Source organism: Perca fluviatilis, chromosome 2 (genome assembly GCF_010015445.1).
Source record: "Perca fluviatilis chromosome 2, GENO_Pfluv_1.0, whole genome shotgun sequence".
Taxonomy (NCBI): domain Eukaryota; kingdom Metazoa; phylum Chordata; class Actinopteri; order Perciformes; family Percidae; genus Perca; species Perca fluviatilis.
The window spans coordinates 40,939,667-40,962,322 of record NC_053113.1 but is presented as its reverse complement, the minus strand read 5'-3'; the positions used below and the strand labels follow the sequence as shown (position 1 = coordinate 40,962,322).

The 22,656-nt window shown below is 41.0% G+C and overlaps 2 protein-coding genes across 2 annotated transcripts in view; one reads left to right on the top strand and one right to left on the bottom strand.

The window, feature by feature from the left end:
- The window catches only part of LOC120546748 (LHFPL tetraspan subfamily member 6 protein), a 60,027-nt gene extending 54,061 nt beyond the window's left edge, over nucleotides 1–5,966 (bottom strand). Inside the window, exons 1-2 of the mRNA XM_039781927.1 lie at nucleotides 5,654–5,966; nucleotides 4,310–4,827 (exon numbers count right to left, since the gene is read on the bottom strand). Of these exons, the coding sequence (XP_039637861.1) occupies nucleotides 4,310–4,694 (385 nt within the window). The 5' untranslated portion in view covers nucleotides 4,695–4,827; nucleotides 5,654–5,966. The remainder of the gene's footprint in view (nucleotides 1–4,309; nucleotides 4,828–5,653) is intronic.
- A 1,292-nt stretch (nucleotides 5,967–7,258) lies between these two features.
- The window catches only part of cog6 (component of oligomeric golgi complex 6), a 31,040-nt gene continuing 15,642 nt past the window's right edge, over nucleotides 7,259–22,656 (top strand). The window contains exons 1-7 of the mRNA XM_039781913.1: nucleotides 7,259–7,393; nucleotides 8,179–8,322; nucleotides 9,573–9,644; nucleotides 9,873–9,931; nucleotides 20,214–20,325; nucleotides 21,022–21,104; nucleotides 21,338–21,408. Coding sequence (XP_039637847.1) covers nucleotides 7,259–7,393; nucleotides 8,179–8,322; nucleotides 9,573–9,644; nucleotides 9,873–9,931; nucleotides 20,214–20,325; nucleotides 21,022–21,104; nucleotides 21,338–21,408 — 676 coding nt within the window. The remainder of the gene's footprint in view (nucleotides 7,394–8,178; nucleotides 8,323–9,572; nucleotides 9,645–9,872; nucleotides 9,932–20,213; nucleotides 20,326–21,021; nucleotides 21,105–21,337; nucleotides 21,409–22,656) is intronic.

Genomic DNA, 22,656 nt, shown 5'->3' with positions numbered 1-22,656 from the left:
CTCCATCTAAATTCATGTGTGAGTCTACGAAAGAGAGAAATCGCAAAAAAGACACACAGGGATTTTTTTTAATCCTATAACCAAAAATAGCAGTTTGCTGTAATGCTGTATGTATGGGGCTGCTGGCAGCTTAAAACGAGCTTCCCCTTACATAAAAGTGCACATTTCTGAATAAGCCAACCAGCCTTCACCTTAATCATCCTCCATATTATACATCATTAATACTGATGTTCCTAAGTAGCTAAGAACTAGGACATGGCACGTTGTGGTGGTCCTCTGTAGATTTAGCTCTGCAGCTCTGTCAAATCTGCCTGCAACCTGCTTTTCTGTCACATAACTTTTTAAAGCCACACTGAAGTGATGGGGATTGTAAATAGCAGAGTGGTGAGCCACAGTATGCGAGCAAACGTTTTGGAGTTAATGAGAGGGCTGGAGCACTGCAGCTTCTTAAACTAGGGCAGAGAAACTTGTTGCTTCGGTGGAAGCCTTCCCTCAGACCTCGCGTCCCGGGACAACACATGTGCAAAACCAACGGAACACTTAAACAAAGCTGGTGCCGTGTGGAGCTGTGCCCACTTTTTGCAGTCAAACAAACAAACGGCCAGAAAGACATTTCCATGGCCAGAGCTGCAGCGTGGACAGGACTCTGTTTTTGCAAAGAGAAATAAAAAAGGGCGTGGGTTTCCTTTCAACTCTAAGGGGGGCATTGTGGATCAAAACCAGAAATCACAGATAAATTTTGGGCAGCCCAAATGAACCACAATTTTCCATCATTTCATTGGTCAAACTGAAAACAAAAGATATGAATCGATGTCAAAATATGCTGCACATTTAGTAAAATACAGGAAGGTATTAAGAAAAGGAAAAGTTTTCTTCATCAAACTATATGCTCCACCTTGTTTACGATATGTCTGCCCAATCCAAGCTTTTTAAAATGGGGCTGAAGCCACACCTTTGGCACCAACACACTTGATGTGAAATCAACTCATCAAATCAAATCAATTTATCGAAACGTTCTTTCAAATATTCACTCAATCCAGTACAGCAATGTGCAGAATTGTGTGTGCTGCTTTTAAATCATGTCATGAGTTAAGAAATGTCAAGTAAAACGACGTCATTAGTAGCCTCGCATTGCCAGACCTGTCTCCACAGCGCTGTGGAGTAAGGTCTGGCCCATCCACACATATATTCTAGGACAGGAGAAAAAAAAACTCTCTGGGTTGTTTGCATTTCTTTAAACCAATCACAATCGTCGCGGGCGGTGCTAAGCTCCGGGCGCAGGGACGGTGGCTCTGCTAAATAGTCTCGGGAAGGAACATGTTTTGGTGGAACATTTGCACCCCTCAAAAGAAAACGCTACAGACAATCTTAAAGGAACACGGCAACTTATTGTGACTTTAGCTTATTCACCGTATCCCCCAGAGTTAGATAACTCCATACATACCCTTCTCATCTCCGTGCGTGTTGTAACTCTGTCTGACGCCCCCAGCGCTAGCTAAGCCTAGCACAGATCCTGGAGGTAACTGGTTCCAACTAGCCTACTGCTCCCAATAAGTGACAAAATAACGCCAACATGTTCCTATTTACATGTTGTGATTTGTAGAGTCACAGGGTGTACAAATAACAAGGTCACATGAGAAACAGCCATCTTCTAACCGTATACAAACTGGGAACTATATTCTCAGAAAGGCGAAGCACTGCTACTTCTGCTACTTGGGCGGAGTGATTTGCTAGCAGCACCTGAAGCCCTGTGGTGAGTAGCAGAGAGTTCGCCTGGAGTTCGCTCAGAGTTGGAGTAATAGAGTCAACAATTACTAGATAGTAAAAGCATAGTGACCTTGTTATTTGTACACCCTGTGACTATACAAATCACAATATGTAAACAGGAACATGTTGGCGTTATTTTGTCACTTATTGGGAGCAGTAGGCTAGTTGGAACCAGTTACCTCCAGGATCTGTGCTAGGCTTAGCTAGCGCTGGGGGCGTCAGACAGAGTTACAACTCGCACGGAGATGAGAAGAGTATGTATGGACTTGTCTAACTCTGGGGGATACGGTGAATAAGCTAAAGTCACAATAAGTCGGCCTGTTCCTTTAAATGAAGTTAATTGTTGACACAATACAGTAACATGAGCTATTTAAATTAGTTGGATACATGGTTAAACCCATAGACTGTTAATATTAATGGACAGAGCATGTGTGACGTCACCCATTGGTTTTTGGAGATATGCTCTGAGTCGTCGAGTTTGCCGTTACGGGCGCAGCCATCCTGGTTGCGGATGTGACGATTTTAGACGAGAGGGAAGAGTGAGGGAGGAGCCACGTTACGTTACACACTTTCACTGGCAATGACATCATAGCCGCGCCCTAAAACACCCCCTGCTTTATTGCCAATTTTAAAATCAACGAGACCATAATTCAAAACATGAACATCATTCTGTGTTGCAGAAGACTTAAAACTAGTTTCCTGAGGTAATAAGTCAAGTGAGAAGTGGGTCACTTTCTCATAGACTTCTACAGAAACCGACCTCCTTTTGCAACTGCACGTGTCTCCCCCTGTTGGAATTCAGATAGAATGCAGGTTTAAGGCACTTCCGCATTTGCAGTACTTTGCCGAACCGGATGCAATATTTTTTTTCCCACTACGGGCACGCCAAGAACCGGCATTCAATAGTTAATATTGGCCAGGCATCCATGCTTACGCAAGGTATCGTAACCTAATTTGTTCAGGTCCTATCCCCCTGACCAATCGGCTATCCTAAACTTAACGACTCGGGGTCAAATGCCTAACCCCTACCAATCGACCACTATGGCCACGCCATTGGGTCTTGGGGTGGCCATAGTGGGAGTCGTAATTTTGCGAACCAGATGCGTTGTCCATTATTATTAACAGTCTATGGTTAAACCTAGGGCTGGGCGATATGGAGGAAATCAAATATCACGATATTTTTGACCAAATACCTCAATATCGATACCGCAACAATATTGTAGTGTTGACTATTGGTGCTGTCGCAAAATATTTACACAATGAGATTTTTGATAAATAATCATCAGTAATGTGGATATAATGACTAAGAGGGTAAAGGCAAATAATAGAATAGCTAGAACAGTCTGGTAAGTTCAGAAAAGTACATCACTTTACTGTAATGTAGCCTTAAAACCAGGAAAAGACAGCACTTATGCCATATTACGATATCCAAAATCTAAGACGATATCTAGTCTCATATCACGATATCGATATAATATCGATATATTGCCCAGCTCTAGTTAAACCTCATTGGCTCTTACCAGTGTATCTCCGTGTGTACTTCGTTCACAGCAATCCCACCAATCGGGCCCAAAACGTCCCAGTTGAGAGTAAAGGCCGTAAACATATTCTGTGTAAATCTTTACAACGATTCCCTAAAAGAACCAATCAGGCTTGCCTCGTTGGACAATCCCAAAAAAAATTTAAACGTGCCATTTTCAGCGTGTAGCTCGCTAGCTAGAAGTTTTTTGTTGTTTCCCGTAGCGAAGGGATTTTGAGAACGGCAACACACAGAGAGCAGAAGGTGGGGGACAAAGCCTGACATGTCAGGCTTTATTGTGTGGAAATGTACTTCTGTTGATCCAGAATATTAACCGAGTTACATGACCACATCTCACTGGGACACTTTTAATTTCTTGTGGAGCCGAGTATCTATGGAAACAACAGCTTTTCTGGGTCAACAGCAGGTTTGTTGGCAACGAAAAGTTGGCCAGAGGTGAAATTTGCATCAAGATTTCTATGCCTCATTGTTCCCTTGCTTCACTCCCTGTCAGAGAGTTCAAAACAAATTTTATGAGAAGTTAATTACAACCATTAAAAGCTCCCAGTCCAAAATCTATATCTATATCTTAGGAGTTAAATTAAAACCTGTCTTTCAATGTAAGGTAAACCATCCAAACAACCTCTGCTCTGCACCCCCTCAGTCAGAACAGAACTACCCACTGCAGACACTTTTTTTGTTATTTAACCTTTATTTATTCAGGGAAGGTTCACTGAGAGGAAGCCTCTCATACCTGGAAGCTGCCCTGTACAACCACAGTCTGATCTGCTGGCCACTGAGCAGCTCCACTGGAGCGGTTGGAGGTTAAGGGCCTTGCTCAAGGGCACCTCAGTGGTGGTAATGAGGGAGGGACAAGCGCTGCTCTTTCACCTTCCCCACCCAGATTTTATCCTGTCGGTCTGGGGATTGAACCAACAACCTCCCGGTCCCAAGCTCGCTTCTCTAACCTTTAGGCCACCACTGCCACAAACACACAAACAAATCCCAGAGATGTAAACTCACCTCCAACAAACTGGATGCCGCCGGCCACCCGGCCGATTGTACGCGAGATGAGGTCAGAGATGCAGCAGCCCATGAGAGCTGTGAGGGCCACCAGCAGGAGGAGGCCGCATCCCACGCCCGTCACCACCGTGCAGATCCTCCACTCCAGACTCGGGATGCCGTTGAAGGAAGCGTAGCGCCCACACTGCTCCAGCATCACCGTGGCTTGCTTCTCCTCGTCCCTCACCGGGTAGGAGCAGCGTCTGAACGTGCCAAAGGACACTGGCTTGTCCATCTGTGTCCCCAGCAGCCAGTAGGGCATGAAGAAGCCAACGCAGGAGGCAGCGGCACACAGCAGGGACAGCAGGGCCCAGATAACACCCGTGCATGTCAGACTAGAAGCCATGGTAAACAGTCTGCGAACGGTTCACACAGTCACTGAACTAACAGCAGTTATATGAGCAGTCAGTGTGTTGTGGGAAGCCTGGCAGTGAGCATTTAACACTAGCAGCCTTCACCTTCTCAGTGACTCCGGGTCCCTGTCAGGAGGAAGACAAACAGAAGACAGAAAAGTCATCTGTGGGAACAAGTTGTTGGCTTTTGAAATAACATGATAACCCACAGCTCGATGAGCTGAAAACCAAAAACCTGTTCCGCAGTCATTATAGCTGCAGCTATAAACACAGATATGAAAGAATCCAATTAGAGAGTATAACTCATTAGTTTGTTAGATCTTTTTTTTCTGTAGACTGAAGCACTTTTACCCTAAACCACGAAGTAAGCAGATATACACTTAACAAATTGGCAAACACAGTCCAAAAATGATCAAACTCAGGCGTACATTTCATATATCTTACTCATTTCTTTAATAGTTTCGTTCACCAACATAGAGGAATGTTAAGAAATAATTAACAATCCTAGCTGTTAGTTCACATTCATAATTCAGCACATTTAAGGCTGCAGTGGATATGCATAACAACTACAGGTAGGCTATTATTAGAACAACTAGTATTATTAGGTGTGGTTACTGTGAATTTAGTTAACAGCAACAGCATTCCTATTATAAACTTTATAATGATATCATACACACATCACAGAAGAACTACAAACAATGCAGCCTATGGCATGTTATAGGACTATAGTAGCATATGAATAGCCATTAAGTACCACAGACGCAATGGAAACTGGACATTTGGTTGAGGAAAGACAGTAGAAAGTCCCTGCAGGAGCAGCCACTATAGTGATTTTTCGTTAGGGGTGACCTCACGGAACACGCTGTATTATCGCAGTGCTCACACTCTCGGAATGTGAATCAGGACAACAAGGCAAAGAAAAAGGACCAAGTAAGAGAAGAAGAAAGCTTACATGTTGGGAGAGCTCCGGAATAAGGTGCGCTCGGTGGACACTGAGAGCTTATTTCCATCTGCCGACTCCAGCTGTGTTGGGTCTCAAAGCAAACTTTTCTTCAGTCGAGGGAAAAAAAAAGAAAAGAAATTCGTTCGAGCAAAGAACGTAAATCCAAAAAAGTGACCGCAGAATCCGTTCACGATTCACTTCTTCCCCATCAATATATCTGGCCGAGGCACAGATCAATTATTCACTTCTGTGCTGTGGAGAAACGTGCAGCGCTCACTGACTGGACTCCTGTTTCCACATTCCTGCTCAGAGAGAGTGAGAGAGAGAGAGAGAGAGAGAGAGAGAGAGAGAGAGAGAGAGAGAGAGAGAGAGAGAGAGAGAGAGAGAGAGAGGGCGGGGGGGGGCGTGTCCATAAAACACTCCCGGGAGGTGACCATCAATCACACAAATCCCCATCCAGTGGGGCTGGACTCGCAGCTACTATCATTCCCTACATGTATGCTCCTGATGCATTCAAGTACGCCTCGTAAACTGCTACAGTAGACTTGGAAACAACAATTCTGAATCTAGTAAACGTCAATGCAGTTGTTGTAGCGATGAAAGTTATAAAGTGAGTGATGAAAGTATTAGTGTAGTATAGTGGAATATGGTAATTATCATTATTAATAAATATCTTACATTTGATATAATTATGGTTTTAAGTGTTTCTTCTTTTTTTGTTTTATATGTGTTGCATGTTGAGTCTGCCTTGGTATTTAACTTCTTGAGACAGTGTTGAAAATAAGTGTTCTCACATTAACATATTACCTTTTGGAGTCAATGTGTTCTGTTGATTAATAAATACAACTAAAGCAATATTTTGGAAGTATTAGTTGCTTTTAAAGCAGCACAATCAGATATTAAGCCTGATATATGAACATGTATAGGCTACTGTACGGCCTGTGTGTACTTTGCCCTTTATAAACTGATGTTGAAAAAGTAATTATAATATATCTGCGATTTATTAATAAATTAAGTCATATTACCACCATAGCCTACTATCAGGTAGGACCCAAGGATTGGGTCAAAAATCTGTCTACTTGAGGATGTTTAAATTAGATTTGTTCATATTATTAATTTTATCTGACTTATTTATTGATATAACAATTATTATAATAATGTATTAACATATTTCCAACAGCATTTAAACGCAGCATTGCTCTCTTCTCTCTCACTTTAAACATTTTCCTATTTAAATTATGATCTTGTTTCTCTTATCTCTAAAACTGAATCTGACTCAGATACCGACCCAATGATCTGGCTAAATGAGCCTCTTAACTCCACCGCTCCACCTTATAACGTTAAAGAATATTCCATTAAAACTCCACAATAATATAATAACAGAGCTTCTTCAAGGATCGAGAAAGCCTAAAGAGCAAGAAATATTATATTTTCATGATAACATTACCGTCATCATTCCTTGATGACATCACCTCTTTAGTAAACAACGTATTTTAACAAAAATAAATATACCCGCGTAGCGGAACCTATCGTTCTCCTCCATGCCGACCGGACGTTAATTTCAGACGGACCAAAACATTTTTCCGAAAGTTGACGTGGAGGTGTTTGTGTACAATGGCTGATACTAAAGTAGAAATTTCAACTGATAGCACCACTGTAACACAGAACGCAAATGCGGCATCTCAACCCAATAACCCGCTGTCACGGAAGCTTAACAAAATACTGGAGACGAGGCTTGACAATGACAAGGTAAGATGGAAGAGTTTAGCTAGCTAGCTTCTGGCTAGCCAGCCAACATTAACGTTAGCTCGAAATGCAAAGCTAGTCGCGTCACAACTGAACAATTAATAACAATAATTCTGCTCTTAGGTGATATTGTTGTCAACCACACAGGGATACATGTTTGGAGGAAAATGATACAGTTCCTCACCCACAACGCCTAGTATAGACTGTATGCACTTGTGTGTCGTGTCCTAGCTTGTATCCCCATCACAAACAGTTTCCCAATCCTAGGTACTGAAGGGTTAACATTAGTCCACGTTAGCGAAGGGAAACGTATTCTGACAGTGATTGATGTAGCTCGTTCCGCGCAGGTTTGTGTACAATGGAAAGGTATTCTCAGTGATGCAATGTTTGTCACAACACCCAACTAGGGCTGGGCGATATGGAGAAAATCCAATATCACGATATTTTTGACCGAATACCTCGATATCGATACTGCAACGATATTGTAGTGTTGACTGTTGGTGCTTTCACAAAATATTTACACAATGATATTTTAGATAAATAATCACCAGTAATGTGGATATAATGACTAAGTGGGTAAAGGCAAATAATAGAACAGTTACAACAGTCTGGTAAGTTCAGAAAATTACATAATTTAACTGTAATGCAGCCTTTAAAACCAGGAAAAGACAACACTTATGTCATATTACGATATCCAAAATGTAAGACGATATCTAGTGTCGTATCACGATATCGATATATTGCCCAGCTCTACACCCAACTAACATTATATCGGTATGTGCTTTCAGGAGATGCTGGAGGCTCTGAAGGCGCTCTCTGTGTTCTTCACCGAAAACAGTTTGCGCACGAGGAGAAATCTTCGCGGTGACATTGAGAGACGAAGCCTTTCGATCAACGAGGAGTTTGCACGAATATTTAAGGACGTAAAAGAGGTAACCTAGAGATTTGCAATAAAATACAGTTTATTACCTTTACACCTTAAACAACACCCACGTCCAACTCATTCTAACCAGCTAAAAGTGCCTGTGCAGTGATTCCTTTTTAAAAATGAGGTGGGGGGAAAAAATCAATACAGCATAGTATCGCAATATTTTCCGTGGCAATACTGTATCGATACACAGACAGCAAGTATCGATCTATTATTATATATATGTGTTGGTCAGTTTGTCTGCTTGACAATCCCATTTTGCAGCAATACAATTGAAGTGATATTAACTAACAGAGAAATGTATCTTTTTAGATAAAAACAGATGTTGACAAAGGGGACATCATTTGAAATTGGGAAAAATTTATAGTTTGAAAAAGGTAATAAATTGCAATATATCGCAGAATATTGCAATATCTTTAAAATCACAATAATATTGTATCGTGATGATATTGTATCGTGAGGCCTCTGGTGATTCCCACCCCTGTTAACAACTGTTCTCTCATTCAGACTGTTATGTAGTTTCACCTCTAAATTGTCAAAGGTCCCATATTCTGCTTATTTCAGGTTCAAAAACATTATTTTTATCATACTGCCTGTCTGAATATACCGGTGTGTTCCCCCTCTGTCTGAAACGCTCCATTGTAGCTCCTGTCTCTTTAAGTCCCCCTCCAGAATAAAAGCCCAGTCTGCTCTGATTGGTCAGCGTTTTCAGGTCTTCCGCATCTGCGATCTTGGAGTCCTTGCATTGTCACCGCAGCCAGGGAATGACTGTAACGGCATTGTAGCAGCACTTTCTATCTATAGTATGGTTGTGACATCACAACTGCACGGAGTCCTGAAGGCTCGTTTAAAGGCACAGTTTCTGAATACAAACTTTGTGCATTTCTCTGAATTTCAGCATTTTGATACTTTCATAGTATTTATATAGCACCCCGACTGCTTTATAATCAAAAAGACATGGAAATCTCTATTTTTGCAATATGTTGCCAACAACACAAACATCAGGCAGGACACCTCACACCCCGGACACTCCCTGTTCACCACCCTCCCCTCAGGCAGACTGAGAACCCCCAGTTCTTTGAGAATGTATTAGCACCATCATCACAAGACCAATGCCTGTAATGGAGAATCTGAAAACCTGTGATTAAAGCAGGCTACTTTTTAACAGTTGTGGCACTCGTTTGACTTTGCGTGTGTGAACGGAGTTGCATCTGCCTCGTTGCTGTTGTAACTGTGACTTCATGTTCTCCATAGGAGCTTGAAAGTGTTCATGAGGATGTCCAGGCCATGAGCACATGTTGTGAAGAAATGACCAATAGATTAAAGGTACAGTATATCATCGCTGCATGTTGTTTGAAATTCTCCTGTACATATGATGATATACTGAAGCTTGACTCTTCATAACAACAATACAGAGTCATATATTTGTCTATGGTGTGTATCAAATGTGAAACATCAATCTGACACTTTCATATGACAGATTTATTACATTTCTTTTGAGAACATAATGCTTGTAAGCCATCTTTTAAAAACACAGCAACTTTTCTTCAACAGGCTGCGAAGGAGCAAACTCAAGACCTCATAGTAAAAACCAACAAGCTGCAGGGAGAAAAGTGAGTTGAACCTAAAGGGGTAAACATTTTGTGTGTGTGTTTGCATATGTGGGGATGTATGTGTGCATGTGTTACTGCCCAGGGTTAACCTTATAACCTGACATACAGTGCTCAGCATAAGTGAATACGCCCATGCTAAAGTTGACTAAAAAAAATCATCTTTTGGAAATTGATTTTAATACCTTAATTAAAAAAATGAGGAAATTAGATTGGCATGGGGTACTTTCCATAAAATCCTCTCTCAATCCAAATCAAACCAGCTATTAGGCGAACTTCAAAAAAACATCCAATCTCTAGGTATGGTGAAGGCTATGTGATGATGTGGGGGGGGGGTATTTTAATTCCAAAGGCCAAGGGAACTTTATCAGGATGCATAGTATCCTGGATCCATGAAATAACTGGCCTTTAAAAATAAAAATCTGCCTGCCTCTATGGGAATTTAACATAGGGGTGTACTTACTTATGCCCCCTGTATTTTAAGGAAGAACATTTATTTATTTATTTATTTACGATACATTATTCATTCACAAAGAAAATTGGTGTCCTTAAAGGTTGGATTTATTTTTTTTTAAATGAAGGCATTAAGATCAATTTCCAAAAGATGATTTTTTTTTTATTCCTCTTTTTAGTCAACTTTAGCATGGCTGTATTCACTTGTTCTGAGCACTGTATGTATATTAGAACTAAGATAGACATAATGAATCAGTGAAGAAAACAGCAAATCCAGCTGCCTTTGACTTTGTTTGCCTATAAGTCAAGTAGAACTTTATTTGTTCCCAGAGGGGCCAATTGATTTTGCAGCAGTGACAACAGTAATCACAAAAGATCAATCTAAATACAACTAATAATAATAATAATAATAATAATAATAAAAAATAGTAAAAAAAACATCATTAAAAAGCCATATTTACCAATCGTGGTTGGGTGGTCAAGCTGTTATTACCTTATCCCGTTTGAGTTTAGCAGTGAGATGGCTGAGGGTAAGAAGGAGTGTTTATATCTGTTGGTTTTGACTAGTGGGGTTTTGAAGCGGCAACCAGAATCCAAGGTCTGAAACTCTAGGTGCTGTCAGACAGAATGGATTCTGCTTTCTTTAGCAATTGTTGCAATGGAGTACCCGTGATACTACCACAGACCTTGGTCGCCTTTGTTAATGCATTTTTCAGTTTTAGATTAAGAGAAGCATACCAACAGATAAAAGAAAAAGTAAAAAATTGACTCAATAAAAGATCTATAAAACAAAGTCATCAGGGATCTGTCAACTTCAACTCGCTACACGAGTCTGATACACAGAGTGACCAGAAAAGTAGAAACTTCTGTGCAATGTAATGTAATCCAACTTAATTATTACTGCCTTTGGGAAACAGTGCGTCATAAAGTAAATTCAGCTCTGCTGTAAATTTTTAGGCAGTAGTTTGGTATTTTTTATATTGGATTGCATTTGTTTTCTGATATTTTGCTTCATAAATCTGGTGGACTAAATGTGGGTATTACTTTTACTCTTATGCAGTCAAGTGCTCTACACATTTATAATGTACAGCCTCAGATTGCTCTGTGAGCACTCCAAAAACTTCAGTAGTAGTTTTAACAAAAACTGAACCTGGCACTGTTTATTTTAGGGCTGTTATGATGGATTACATTGAACACGTTTTGTAGCATTTTTCACTTTCAAACAACTGTTGATATGGGAGTTATCCGAGAGACTCAGCCTTTTTCTTAATCTATCACAGCAAGCCCACATTTCTCAATCTGATTGTAAGTAAATCACCAAAATGTAAAATGAGACCATAGGATGAGGCAGCCACCCTGAACATTTAAACTCAAATGTCAGTGAAAGATAAGACGGCTAGTTTATTTTAAAATATCTGCCGAAATTTCAAAGAAATCTTGTACTGCCGTCCCCCCGTTATCTGTTTGGAGGCTAGAAGTCATTTTGGCAACCTATCACACGCGTCACTGATAGGCATCGTCATCAGTCCAAAGCTAGACACAATCAGTTCACTCTCTCTGTGGTCTCATTTCCCTTGCATAGAAATGACCTCTTTTTCTATTTAAGTTTCCAGACAAATCAATCATGGCTCACTACAGGAACGACATGGTGATAAGTGTTTATTGCACACATGTTGTTTGGAAAGTAAGACCTTGCGTGATGTGTTAGCACTTCCTTGTTTTAAAGGAGTAAAGGAGTTGCCACTGGCAGCTGTCAACCAAAGGGGGGGCGTTCCAATTTATTTATCAAATAAAGACATGACCCACCAAGTTTGAACACTAACACGTTGAAGAGTAAATTTCTCGCCTGTGAAATGCTGCTTCTCTTTAGTGTCAAAAGTTAGAGAGATATGGTGCTGGGCAGGAGGGGCTGGCAAGCACGTCTTTATTTTTGATGAGGAGGGATGAATGATTCATGAGGTTGATGAATATTTCTCCTGCAGTTGTCTATTTGCGTAAGGAGGGCAGCGATCATCATTAATGAAGCTTCATTTGTTTTATTTGTCATGTCCTGTGATGTCTGGCCCTGAGATACACATCAAAGTAGTTCTTGTTTACCCTGCGTTGCTCCTTATCTCATTGCGAGCCAGGCTATTACAACTGGAGAGCAGCCCATCACGGTGTTCCTGTATTTGAGCATTTGCATTGAGATTTGCTGACAACACATATTAGGAGCCATCAGATATGCAGATCCAGTACAATGCACCATGGCATAGAGTCATGAGTGGAGTCAGACAGTGCATCTCGGGTACTTTTACTGCAACTCGTGGAATAGTGCTAGATTTTTTTATATATATATTTTTTTGGTTGAAAGCCTGCCAATAAAATTAATCTAGGTATCATTAATCTATGAGTTAGGCTGGGCAGTGTTGACAGCGAATTTGAAAATTGAAACCCCTTCTCCTGTTGGCTGATAGCTGAGGGGTTGGGGTTGGTTGGGGTTTATTAGAATTTTGTGGCGGCTGTGACCTTAGCGCTCAGCGACCGTGTGCGTTGAGATAGAGGCGCGGGCAATGACAACGTAGATTTCTGGCAAAAGACACTGCTTACAGCTGTGATGTACCGAGGCAATTCCATGCTCCGCTGGCACAGCTTCAGGACCTCCTTGACGTAAAGGTGAAACGGGAGGGGAGGGGCTCTGAATCTGAGAGGAGCAAAAGCCAACGGCGGGGACAAAGCCACCGGTGAATACGTGCTGACACAATGAATGCATTAATATATGAAATAAACATGTCGTTTTGTGAAGGGTTTCTTGTTGAATGTCAGAGGTTCTACTTGAATGCCCTTCCGAGTGCACACCCCTCCCCCTCCTGTCTTGTCTTTTTTTTTTTTTTTACATAGTGGTCCCGTTGGGAACTGCTGTCCATCTGCGTGACATTTTCATTCGCAGAACTAAAATGACCCCACAGCCAGATGGGATAGTGTCTGCACGCTGGGCTTTGACCTTGTCTTTAGCGATTGTGTCTCAGAAGAGCTGCCAGGGGAAGTGTGCAGTCAAGCTGTCCTCCTTCAGCCACCCACCAGTCAGCCCACTGCACCACACCACTCCGGTGTTCTCGGTCACATCTATTCCAGGTCACACAATCCTCTGCAGTCCCAGGCCACTGTCTTTTTTAGTTGTTTTTGTATTTCCCCTATTCACCCTTATTAGGGCTGCACGATACGAGGAAACTATGCACTAACGCTGTTGAATATCGCAATAATGATATTACTTGCGATAAATAAACAGATATTAAAATGTACTCCGTTCGTTTCTGCCGCTTTCAGTATTCTGCTAAACTATAACAAATTGCTTGTGGCGTTTAAAACAAACCAAATCAAATCATTTCCAACATTCTTTTATTGAACAATTTGAACATTGAAAATAAATCAATCTTTCGCGAAATGTCGCAGCCTTTTGCAATGTGTTTATTGCACCAGTTAATATTGCGATGATGATTTAAAAAAAAAAAAAGATACAGTATCATGCAGCCCTAACCCTTATTATAGCAGTATAATCTGATATTTTGTGCTCTGCAGATGCTCCTGATGTGTATTTACCCGACAGAGCTGGCCTGTCCTCCTGGACTGTTTGCTATCTTATCTGCCAGTGGCACTGTGTCATTTGTCAGCTCTAATGAAAAGGAAAGGAACCATTGCTTACAGTGTGCAAAAGCAAAGGTGGGAGAGGCGGGCCAATGAGAATGGACGACCTGTGTTTGTCTGCCAGCTTGAAGGCGTGCGTCCTCTTTTGTTTTGGGCTGGTCCTGTTCAAAGACGCTGTCAGCAAGAGCAGTAAATAGGTGTTGTGTGTTGTTCCATAATGAAACGTAACGCTACCCAGCTGCCCTGCACTGTGTGATCTTTGCATTAGCGTGACATGTTATCTGCTGAACAAGTTGAGACGTCTCCCAAACGGATGTTTCTGTGAACTGTGTGGCCTAGGCAGCAGCCCGAGCTGAAGGGGCCGCTCTGTTGGTTTAGTTCTCCAGCTGTTACTGAACCACTCAGGCAGCTACAGTAGGCCTACTTGGTTGCATGCCATAGAGCAATGTAGATACATCTAGTAACCACAACTAAGAGTTAACCGCTTTGCTTTTTGACTTGTAGCAGCCACTAGGGGTGGGAATCACTCCCATGATACGGTATTATCACGATACTTATGTCCCAATACGATATTATTGCGATATATTTAAACATGTTGCGATAATCTGCGATACTTTGCAATTTATAAAAATGTTTCCTAATTCAAACTAAGTCCCCAAAGAAAAACTTTGTTAACATCCGTTTTATCTAAAAAGGTAAATTTCTCTGTTTGACTAAAAACTCAACTGCACCATCTAGTGAACTGGAAAAGCAATTGGTTGTATTATTCTAGTCCCAAAAAGTTAAATTCTCATGTGCAATTTATATAATAAAAGACCGACCCTTGGCGTCTGTGTATCGATACAGTATTGCCACGTAAATTTTCGTGATACTATGCTGTATCGATTCCCCCCACCCCTAGCAGCTACTTGTTTGCCAGAGTAATTCCTACAGCATATGATGAGTGTGTCTTTTAGTGAGAGCATTTTGTTCCTGAAAACAAAGCAAATGTTTTAACCCTTATGTTGTCTTCAATTGTACCGTGCACTTGTCGTCCTCCTGGGTCAAAACTGAAAAAGCCACAGAAGGGTCAACGTTTAGTCATGATACAGTTTCCAAACATTGCAAAAAAATTGAACAAAATTCAATGAAATGATGATCCAATCTTTTGTCGTACTTGCGAAGTGCAATGTGTGGAATCGTCCGTGTTACTTTTGGGTAATTACAGTTAGGTAGTAACAAAGAAACCCATATTTCTGATATAGATAGTTAGAAAACGGGTCAAATTTGACCCGAAGACAACACAAGGGTTAAGTATGACTTCTGTGTAGGTCATTACTAAATCAGGAGCTCTGAAACCCCCGCGAGAACGATCAGAAAATGACAACCTGGGTAATATGATACTTGAGCCTTATTAAGGCTCAGCGGGCTGTTAATGAGGGTATGGCTGTGAATGTGCCTTTGTTTTGTCTGATGGGACTGTGATCATTGGCGTGTGGCTAACTAACAGCTTTGTGGATGCCACATTTCCACGCAAGCCTTTGAAATGGCCACTAATAGATTTTAAATGGATGATCAACACACATGGTTTACAACTTATGAGAGGGTTTAGACATTCGCTTTTGTTGAATCTTCTTATTGTTCATCCTGTGTGATTATCATTCAGAAATGAAAGAAGTGTCTTGTAAATCTAAAGAAATCAAATGTGTAATTTAAAAAATAAATGAAATTAAAATGTTTTTCACTGTTTTTATAAATTTGGTGCTGCACCATCAGCTCAGCTCTGTGAGGTTATTAAATAGGCATCACTAATTTTAGTGTTTCAGTTTGACAAAGCTGTTTATGAGATTGTGCTGCGTTACTGTATATTGCTTAAACGATTTCTGTGCTTGAAGATACAAAATCAATTGGCCTACTTGAGAAATCTGAGCACACACAAACGGACATAAAGAGAAACATTGTAACTCGTTTTCATCCCATCATGTAACCTGGATCTAATTTTACTTTCCAGAAAAGCATACAAATTTAGTTCATCTTCTTGAACCACTAGCCCACAGTCTCTACATACTTGCCAGTGTGACACTGCCGATTCACTCAAGGATGTTTCCTCTCTCTGGTATTTGTTAATTACAGTCTGGAGAAGAATGTGTCATGTCCTGACAGCGCTGTAGAAAACGATCCTGCTGCTCCACCACCGTTCCCTTGCTCTCCTTTGCTCGGCTGCTACAGCTCCCACCGTACCCCTCTCCTCACCTTGTACACAGGCTTCGCAACCTATGTCTTTTGCTGTGATTAACATCCTGGAGGAACAGGTCTGTCAATTTTGGCCTTGAGAAATTGGAGGCATTTCTTATCTTCCAGGGGTGAATCTGTTTGACATGTTTTTCTCCGCTGGTGCTTCCGTGTGCAACACGCCAATGGATAGAAACACTAATAAACAAGGGATTGGGAACAATTGCTGCCTTGAAATGAAACTCGTGAGTTCATATTTCTGACACTGGAGCAGAGTAGTCTCGCATTGCCAGATATCTATCTCCAAAGCGCTGTGGAGTAGGGTCTGGCCCCTCCACACATACATTCTGGGATAGAAGAAAAAAGGCTCTGGGTTGTTCCCATTTCTTTAAAACCAATCCCAATAGTCTTGGGCGGCGCTAAGCTCCCGACGCAAAGACATTGGATCTGCTAAATGGACTTCGGAAGGAACTTGTTTTGGTGTAACATTTGCACCCTGCAAAAGAAAACGCCACATACAATATTAAATGAAGTGAACTGTTGACACAATACAGTAACGTGAGCTATTTAAATTAGCGGGATACATGGTTAAACCTCATATGCTCTTACTAGTGCAACGCCATGTGTCCCCACCAATCAGTCCCAAAACGTCCCAGTTAGTGAGTAAATGCCGTAATTGTATTCTTTGTAAATCTCTACAATCATTCCCCGAAAGAACCAAGCAAACATTTCTTGTGTGCAATCCAGATTTTCTTCAAAATTGCCATTTTCATCATGTAGCTTGCTAGCGCGAAGGTTGTTGTTGTTTCCCAAAAACGAACAGAGTTTTGCATGGCGAGGGACATCTGGCGGAATATCCGGCAGCGCCAGTAAATGAACTGTTGTCGATCCAGACTAGGAGCTGAGTAGAGTTTAGATTCTCTGCCCGAGCCCAAGCCCGAATCGGACCCGACCTGACCCACGGGCCGGGCCAGGCCGATATTTTACGCCGCTATGATCAGGCCGGGCCGGGCCCTTGATCAAGCATTTGTGTTTTTTTTAATCATTACTTTATTAGCCTAATTGGGTGGGGAGAAAGCTATGCCTCTCCAGCTTCTCCTGTAGCTCTGGGTAGGCTACATGTCCTGAACTGACTTGAGTGTGAGGTCAACTGTGCTACATCATATCTCCCCCCTCTGCAGCACTGTTGTCGGCCAGTGCGTCAGCTTGCAGACCGTAACGAAGGACAGTATTAATAAGGTGATCGAGACAAGAAATGGTTCCAGGGCTTTGATTATGTTGCTGCCTTGATCTGTTACCCACAGTATTCGGCTGAGGGAGCTATAGGGTTTGGTAGTATTTGGTAGTTTTTTTTTTTTTTACGTTCGGATCCATTTGCGATCCATTCCATTCTGAATAAACAAACAGCGCAGTTTACATGGTTCGTCCTTGTTGCATTAATGGTATTTATTAAGATAATTCTAAACAGATTTCTGTAGTTCAAACAACTCTGAATTGTAGGTGAGAATGTCAGTTATAACGGCCCACGTATTAAAAAATGTTGGGGTTTTAATCAGGCTCATAATTACAGTTAATGTGTCGTGCCGGGCTCGGGCACAACGTGCACGGGCTCGGGTAGGGTCGGGTTTGATTTTTTGGGCCCGATCAAATCTAGAGCTGAGTGAATTATATAATCGCTGGTCAAGTGGTTTAACCGTGAGAAAGCTGTTGCAAGGTGACTGACATTGCCTTGGACCAATTTTAAAACTTGATAATGATTTTGTGTTTTTGCCATTTCAAGTGTCAAGTTTATTGATAACATATATTAAAATATAACTTTTCGACATAGATTTAAGTGTATCTCATACATGATCATGAACACAACATCACTGGGTCATGCAAGTCAACTCCTTACATAGACACAGTGAACACGACCAAATTTGAAGGCACCAACTGTTGGTGGAAATGCAGTATGCGGCTTTAATGCTTCATGAATTAAATTCCAAGCTATGGTGTGTAAAATGTGACCAATGAGATAAGGCTTATGAAGCTTTTATGGCTGTAAGGATCGGATGGCCAATTTATTTTATCTCCCATAAAACTGGTATGTATGTGGGACCTTTTATGTTGTGCATGTGTGCGTTTCTGATTTTTGTAAAAGCTTGCTGCATAAATTTGCATATTAGTGATAAAATCTCCTTTCTTGTAGCTTCTCGTTGTACAAGATTTTACAGTTGTTACATTAATATTGCCCGTATTGCGTGAAGACAAGCATGTTCACATGGAATTAGTTTGTCTAATTTATGCATCACTCATTTTAATGAATAGCCTCATTGGCATAGCTTGTAATTTGTTTTATAAATTACTGTTAATGTGATAGAATACGAGGTAACTGAAGTGCCTCATGTTTTAACTTATCTCTCAGTAGCATGGTGGGGGTTCCCATCAGTTTTCTCTACTCTGTCTTCAACTTCAGTGTGTTTTTGTACGCGTGTGCAAGGTTGGGCAGTGACGTGTATCATTAATACAAATGCTATGTGTCTGTTGCATTACCTAAATAACAGACCAATCATTTTAAATATTTGTGACAGACTTAAAGATTGCTTTGGACAATCTCACAGTGAAAGCATGTAGCCTTTTTTTAAGTAGAGACAGGCCTGCTGTGTGGATAAAATTAAACAGTTATAATAATAATTATTGTCACTACTTAGAATTTTAGATATCGTAGCTGGGTTGCTGTAATTTCCAAGCCTATCTGTGCATGGAATTAAAGGCGCCGGTCCAGCCACGCTGTCCTCTTTGTGCGTTGCGACACAATCTCAACACACAAAACACATAAAGGGCAAAGATGCCTTGAGGTTCTGCGTGTGAGGCTCCACGAGCTGTACAGAGAAATGGTCAATCATAGAATCCTGTAACAGATTTACAACCCTTTGCTTTCAGCTGGCTGAGCTCTGGTAATAGCCGCGTGAGAGACAATGGTCAGATAATGTCGGGTTCTTCTCCTCCACAACAACAACCTGGTGATTTACTGATCCAGCCTTGTTTTCGCAGACAGGAGGGGTGGGTGATATAGACGAGGTGGTTTGGATGGAAAGCTGGAGACAGAGGGAGTGCTCGCTGTTGTTCTGCTGTCCCGTGACAGAGTTCCCTGTTTGACTGGGGCGGTTGCCATGGTCACTGTTGTGTTGAGACACTTACAGTGACACTGATAGTGATCGCTCTGCTTTTATCGATAGTGACAAAACCTGGCCAGTATCTGGCTCTGTATTCTTTGTGTGTCTCTTGTCTTCCTCTGTTATTTATTCCTGCACATGATATCTTAACTCTGTGTCCCACCCTGTTGTCTCACTCTGACTGTGTGAGACTCCCTGTGAGCAATGCTGTGCGTGTGTGTGTGAGGAGTATGACTGCCATCTGCTGTAGGACTCCAAACATTACAGCTTGTTGACAACATGCATCATTTTTATTTTTTGTTTAATAAAAGCATGCATACTTTATGCCAGTTTTCCACACTGATGGGGCTTTTTATCTGCACAGTAAGAAAGCACAAATGGGGGGGACATAATACAGTGATTAAACTCAACAATGAAAGACGGAAGGAATAATCTGGATGCTGTTGTGAGATAAAAATCCACAAGGATTGAACCTTGAAGACAGACAAATCAAATTGTATTGTGATTACAAGCAAAGGGCCAACTGAACTAAACAGAAACGAAATGACAAAACATTATGAGGAGAAAATAATTATCTATAAAGATATAAAAGTACGGGCACCCGGATAGCTCAGTTGGTAGTGTGGGCGCCCATATATAGAGGTTTACTCCTCAACGCAGCGGGCCCGGGTTCGATTCTGACCTGCGGCCCTTTGCTGCATGTCATTCCCCCCTCTCTTCCCTTTCATGTCTTCTGCTGTCCTATCAGAATAAAGGCTGAAAAAAAAAAGAATCTAAAAAAAAAAAAGATATAAAAGTGCAACAATGGCAATTGACAACATGTATCTCTTATTTCCCCCCAGTCACCGCCTGGAGGTGAGAGCTCAGGTTGCTCAGGCTTTCCTTGCCAAGTTCCAGCTGTCTAATGAGGAGATGTCCACACTGCGAGGGGCTCGGGATGCACCCATTACTGAGGTATTCTCCATTTTAATGTAGACTAGCCAATGAAAGAATCCTCCCATCTGCACTCACGGGATGGGAGGAGGCAACATCAGGTACACATTAGTGTCTTGCCGATCTGTAGCTGTCACTTCCCTTCAGTTTTTTGCTTGAGAGTGCTATCTGTGTCCTGTAGTTGAAGAGTTTGATCTTCTCACTCTGCCAACATGCTGCTATAGTATCTAATATGTTGTAAGATGTGGTCAAGATATTCCACATCCATTAACCAAAGTTTCTGATTTTGAAAAATTTAATTTTTTATCTTTTCCTGCCAATCCTCCCTATGACTTTATACTATACTGTATACCACCTACTATACAGTACATGCTAAAAACAAAACAAAATGATTTAAAAACCTTTTACTTTTTATATGATTGTGATATGCATATTATTTAGCATGTGAAATAACATCAAACATCTGTAAGCTTCAAATCAAGTTTTTTTTTTAATTTTTTTTTTTTTTTATTATTATTATTTTTTTATATTCAATATTGCATGATCAGTTACAAAAGCTGTGCTTGGTCACACCAGAATGTGTTTTTTTTTTTTTTTACCAAAGCTATAATTTTTTTATTTTTATTTTCTTTTGACCAAAAAAAAAAGTATATTGACTTCTGCAAATCTGCAACCCATATCGCTCCTAACATGTTCATGTGTCATTTAATTTCCCAGGATTTCTTCAAAGCTCTCAGACGAGTGAAGCACATCCACGAGGATGTGAAAATCCTCTTGCGAACCAACCAGCAAACTGCGGGGTAAGGTGCACGTCTCACTCCACAGTGTTACTCTGTGCTCCACTTCCTCGGACAGAATGAAACAACAGTGCAGTTTACAGCCATGCTGTTCTAGTTGTCAAATTCATTTTCAACCTGAATGGGGAAAAACAAACCCATCTAAGTCTGGTATTTATGTCACCGTCGGGGATCTGACACTATGCTGCAGGTTATGGGTATGTAATATGTGGTCTTGGTTTGTGCGCTATTTGCAGGTTAGAGATCATGGAGCAGATGGCCGTGTTACAGGAGACCTCTTATGAGCAGCTCTACCGCTGGGCTCAGAGTGAGTACAGCACACAGAGTTAATACCACTGACGGAGAAAACTGACTCACAGTAACCCTCATTGTTCAAGGCCTCCATACTGAACTTGAACTTGACAATGAAGCAAGCGCATTTTGAAAAAAAGGAAAGGAAGTTTCTTCCCATAATCAGGCTTTTGAGTTTTTTGTCACGAGTTTTTGTCTTAAGTTTCTACTGTTTGATTATTTGTCAGTAGTTTTTTATTTGAAACCGGATGGAGCTAAATACAGAATTGTGCTCTTTCAAGTGAGAGTAATGGCGTGTATAGGACACATTTGAGGACACGTGACTCATAACTACTGACTTTTACCAAAAGAGTGCCAGAAACCCAATTTTTACTCAGCTTAGCCATGTGTTTTGTCATTGAAATTAAAATGGAAATAAACAATTTAGATCATTTGTTAATGTGTATTTTTGTAAATACACATTAACAAAATATAAAGCGTCTACTAAATTATGAGTTGCTCTACAGGTGATTATTTTGCTGTGCTTTAGAATTGTTCAAAGACACAAAACCAGAAATTTGGCAAGTGGACGTTCGGTAATGTTCAAATGAAAGAGCTGTCAGTTATAACGTTGTTTTATATTTCTCTGTATGTAGTAGTAAGTCTATTTTGTGAAGGCTCTCTTCTATACATGCATTTGTCAATAGTTTATGAGGGAGAACTACATTTTTACAAAAATATTAGTGCATGTTGTTTAAAGAAGGCATTTACTTGTATTTCAAGCATTAGGTATGGTCCGACAATAGTGGAGTGTTTTGACCCATTTTCCCCACAGTCTGGAAGATTGGCCACTGCCTACTCATTGTTTGTATTGTCTGAAGCATAAGTAAACTGACTGGCTTCTTGGGACAAACTCATTGGAAAATATGATTGAAAAATGTTCTTGGTGCTTTGATTTGCTCCTTGCCAACAGGGTTGCCATGGCCCAAAACATTTAGCAACAATGAATGAAGCATAATGCAAGCATAGTTACCAGAAAGACTGCAGCTATTTATTAGTTGGATAATAGTGTCCTGTTCCTATTAGTCTCGCTTTGCCAGACCATCCTCCACACGCTGCAGAGTGGAGAAGGGTCTGGCTTGTCCAAATAGCATTCTGTGATCAGAGAAAAACGTGCTCGGGTTTATTGGCATTTCTTTAAACCAATCACAATCGCCGTGGGCAGCGCTAAGCTCCGCACAGTGCCGCTGCAAAATAGCCTCGGGCAGGAACTTATTTCGGTGGA